This window comes from Saccostrea echinata, unplaced genomic scaffold (assembly GCF_033153115.1).
Source record: "Saccostrea echinata isolate AGI-Se365-2 ecotype Australia unplaced genomic scaffold, CSIRO_AGI_Sech_v1 ptg000008l, whole genome shotgun sequence".
NCBI classification, from domain to species: domain Eukaryota; kingdom Metazoa; phylum Mollusca; class Bivalvia; order Ostreida; family Ostreidae; genus Saccostrea; species Saccostrea echinata.
In genome coordinates, this window is record NW_026889757.1 from 9,648,210 (window position 1) to 9,652,500 (window position 4,291).

General features: G+C 33.0%; 1 protein-coding gene across 2 annotated transcripts in view; it reads left to right on the forward strand.

Annotated features, from left to right (window-relative positions):
* The first annotated feature begins 2,654 nt into the window (after positions 1-2,654).
* LOC133181053 (DNA ligase 1-like) overlaps positions 2,655-4,291 on the forward strand; it is a 60,071-nt gene continuing 58,434 nt past the window's right edge. Inside the window, exons 1-6 of one of the 2 annotated variants that reach the window (XM_061315594.1) lie at positions 2,655-2,976; positions 3,133-3,183; positions 3,382-3,438; positions 3,531-3,614; positions 3,754-3,774; positions 4,220-4,246. In XM_061315594.1, coding sequence (XP_061171578.1) covers positions 2,767-2,976; positions 3,133-3,183; positions 3,382-3,438; positions 3,531-3,614; positions 3,754-3,774; positions 4,220-4,246 — 450 coding nt within the window. In that variant the 5' untranslated portion in view covers positions 2,655-2,766. The remainder of the gene's footprint in view (positions 2,977-3,132; positions 3,184-3,381; positions 3,439-3,530; positions 3,615-3,753; positions 3,775-4,219; positions 4,247-4,291) is intronic. The other variant, XM_061315593.1, reaches the window with a different exon arrangement.

The following is a 4,291-nucleotide window of genomic DNA, read 5'->3' on the forward strand; positions in this document are numbered from 1 at the left end:
TTTTTGCTAACATGGTGAAAATGTTTGGCCAAATCCAGGGAGAGTTGCAAACTGATGAACATCTTAAAATGAATTGATAAACTTATTCTAACAAAAAAAAAAAAAAAAAAAAAAAAAAAAAAAAATCCAGTGTTTTTTTTTAAAACACCGATGATTCATCAAACTCATCTTACACAAAAAACAAAAACAAATTTGACCCCCCCCCCCAAAAAAAAAAAATTAAAAATTATGCAAAACGAGCAATATTCATGGATATGTTTCAACCATTGTTAAAGTCTCTATTCTCTATTAAATGAAATGAGACTACGAGTTTCTCAGAATTGATTTTTTTTAATGTGCTTAATCTACCACAACGATTTGTTTAAATAAGCGTATCGATCGGGGGCTCGGGGGCTTATGACTCGGTAAACACAAAAGAATGTGTTTTAAACTGTGATTTTTAATGAAAAATGAAGAAAATCTTCTATAATATGACTTTTTTAACATTATCACACAAATGAAATATATCCAGATTGTCTACAGTCTCACAGAAGCAGCACTTCTTATGTTCTTCACTTCTTTTAAAATAACATTAGGCCATTCCAAGTTTTTACTATGTTTAGCGTCCACCCAATTTTTAAAAACCTTCCTACCTTTGCGCAAAAAATACACAAACCATAAAAGTAAAACACAGACTTTATAGTCATAAAAATGACGTAATTTATAGGATTTTATTTCATAAATTTATTTTTCTCGTTGAAATATGCATTCTTTAGCAAAATCAAGGTATTTTATGCTTAAAATATACTTATCTGGTAATATGACATATTGTAGTGAAATATATGGAGATAACGAACAGTATTCAAGCTCAAATGTCCATTAAACAATACAAACCAGGAGCAGAGAAAACATGGACCCCTAAAATTCAGAGGTGGGATAAGGTGCCATGGAGGAGTGAGCATCCCCTGCCGACCGGTCACACCCGCCGTGTGCTCCTTGTCATGATCGGGAAATAGCGAGAAATCCGTCAGTGTGTAAATAATGATCTAACAATTAGCATGAAAAAAAGTATGACTTAATGATAGATTGTATTTGCTGACAAGGTCATTGTATCAACTGTAGACAGATCAATATAGAAAATGACAGAATTCAAAGATTTCGACCAGGATAAACAATTTCAGGACTCCTGATTTTGTTTGTTTTTTTTCTAATATTGTGTGTCAACAGGCGCGTAGCTGTCTATACGCAAATATGCAAGTGCGTACCCATCATTTTCAAAAGAGAGAGAGAGAGAGAGAGAGAGAGAGAGAGAGAGAGAGAGAGAGAGAGAGAGAGAGAGAGAATTATTCGGAGAAAAAAAATCTCAGTACCATCCAAGAAATATTTGTGGTTCAAATTATTCTGTGTCATACTTTTCGATTTAAATTTTAAATTATCATGGCTGTATGATAAAATTTGAAATTCTATATTTAATCACTGCCAAGTTCAAATAAATCATTCATTATTTTGTCATTGTTCTATCATACATTGATATTTTTTTTTTAAAGATCTTTGAGAAATTAAATTTCAACCACATCGTTGAATGCTATGATCTACTAGTATGATTTACAATACGATATTTTTTGTTCATGATTAAAATTAAGTATACGTGTTTTTGAACGTTAAAAAAAATTATATGATACATGTACAATGTACCAATATATCGGTTATATTTTAAGCCTCAACTACATGTACAATAAGTTTCCATGGAAGTTTTAACTTTGTTAAAACAATAAATATTACTATGTCTTTTATTTTACTATGTCTTTTATTTCCTAAACAAAAGCTAAATGGCCCAAGTTTTATTTTGCAAGAAAATGAATGAAATATTTGGTAAAACTCAGGAGCTTAATTCTAGGTCCTCATCAGCAGGCACAAATTATCGGGGGGGGGGGGGGGCTCCACCCCAACTTATTTTCAAACCTAACCTTTTACTATTGAAAATGTACATTGAAAGGGTGGACCCGACTGTTTCTTGTAGCACTGTTAAATCATGGTAATTTGGTAATGTATTAATAAACTTTGGTTTGTGAAAGTTGGACACCCCCCCCCCCCCCAACAAACACACACAAGAAATAGGACTTCAAATTTTGACTTTTTTCTTCTTTGCTTGTCAAAGTTTTTAAAGTTGTAATTTTTTCCTGGCTGGCAGAAACTATATTACGTGTCTGACGCCCTTGACACACTGGGGGTGGGAGGGCTCAAGACCCCCACCCCACCCCCTGCCTTTCTCTGCGTACACATCATTTTCATTCTGGCTATGCGCCTGGTCAAAAACCAAGACGCACGCGGACTAAACATAGAAAAAACTTGGAATGACCTTAAATTGAATATTTGTATCCAGATAACGTTTTACTTGATTCCTAATTGAATGCCATGAAAATGCTTCATCATTTTCTACATAATAAATATAATGTTGGCTGTAAAGCACGAGAAAAAGTCAAACTACCCATAGTCCTCTGCGTCTCCGCACACAGAACGAACTCTAGCGGAAGTTTGGAGAAAAAGTCAGTTGAATTGTGACGTCATAATGGATCTGCTACTTCAATGACGTCACAATACTGCCTCGATCATAGCTGACCTCACAAAGATCTTCGTCACTTGTGCTGATCATGGCTCCAGTAACTGAGCAATATGTAGTCTAACCTTTTCAACATTCATTTGCTTACTGGGATATATTTTTTAACAGGGAATTTGGGTGGGAATTGATAAATTATTCGGGATTGGGAATTATTTTATTTCAAAAGAATGATTAAAAAACATGAAATCACCAGCAAGCCAGTATCTGGCGACGTGATAATGCAACCTGGAGTTGTTCCGTCAAGTATAGAAACTCAGCCATACCAGGAAACATTCGATACGAGTCTATTGGTCGGGCCTGTGTATGAAAGCAATACCAATAGAAAGAAAGCGGTCATCAAGCAGGAGTTATCAGATATCACCAAACGTCTTCATCAGGTATATAAATAAAAAATATAGATATTAATAACGTTATGTATAAGGAGGGGGTATGGAAAATGAAATTAAAGTCAAATGTTGAATCTTTTTAATCTTTAAAAAATTGAAGATTTTTTTAAATATATTGTCTCTAAATAAGAAAATGATATTTTTCAGACTCTCTATACATACGACACATTAGATGAATATTCTGCTGAAGCTGCCTCTGTAAGTCAGATATGAATGATTATACTTGTCGAATATATGAATATAACGGACATGTATTTAAGACATTTCCTCATTAAGTGCACAAGTGCCAGCGAAAAAAATATTCAAGGAATGTCATGATAGTCACTAATTTTTAGAATTTGATATTTATTTTATCAAAGAATAAAACATATATATTCCGTTTGTAAATACTTGTAGAATGATTCATATGTGGCCAAAGTACGAGAAAGGATTAACGGACTAGAATCAAAAGAGGTACGTTTAACCATCTAACTTTGTGTGATTTTTTTCTCTCTTCAAATTAGATTTTTTCGTACACAAAATATTATGATTATTTTTTTTTTCAGATGAGAGATCAACTAAATGTTTTCGTTGGACGATATGAAGAGATGTCAACATCAGTTGCAACAGCCAACAAGGAACGAGATGACGTATATACAAATATATTATGTCATAATTTTAATATAACGGTTTCAACATTTTGAACAGTTATTCGTTTTTTAAATATGAGATGAATGACATAGTTTTCAAGTTGAAAATAATTAAAGTAATAAAATTTACCCTTTTCAGCTTCTTCTAGAGTTGGCAGATGTAAGTATTGCATTTAAAGGAAGTTTTTAAAAAAATCAGTTAAATAAATTCTTTGCATCTACATGAAATGTCGAGAAAGAGGGGAGGGTGTGTGTGTTAAAAATATGGATTTTATAAAAGCAGATACTAGTAGATGTAAAAAGTTCTATGAAGCTCTGTCATTATACATGTATATACTAATTCAATTGAAGGCCCCCTTTCCAGTATTTCGACCGTAGTTCTGAGTGTACATGTACATATATCAAAACTCATAGGAATGCTGCATGTTCTCTTACTGCAGCAGATCGTCTTTGGCCAGTGCATACATTACGTATGTATTATACATGTACTCGACCTCACTTGATCTTTTCAGGAAAATCGAATACGCGTTACAGAATCAGTTTGTGAAATTTATTCTATTTTTGAAGCTAAAAAAAATCAATGTTGAACCCTTTTCTTTTTTTAGTGGTTCACCGCGGATCATACTGATATAGTAAGTATAACATCAACAATTCAAAGCTGAGAAACTTTTAACATA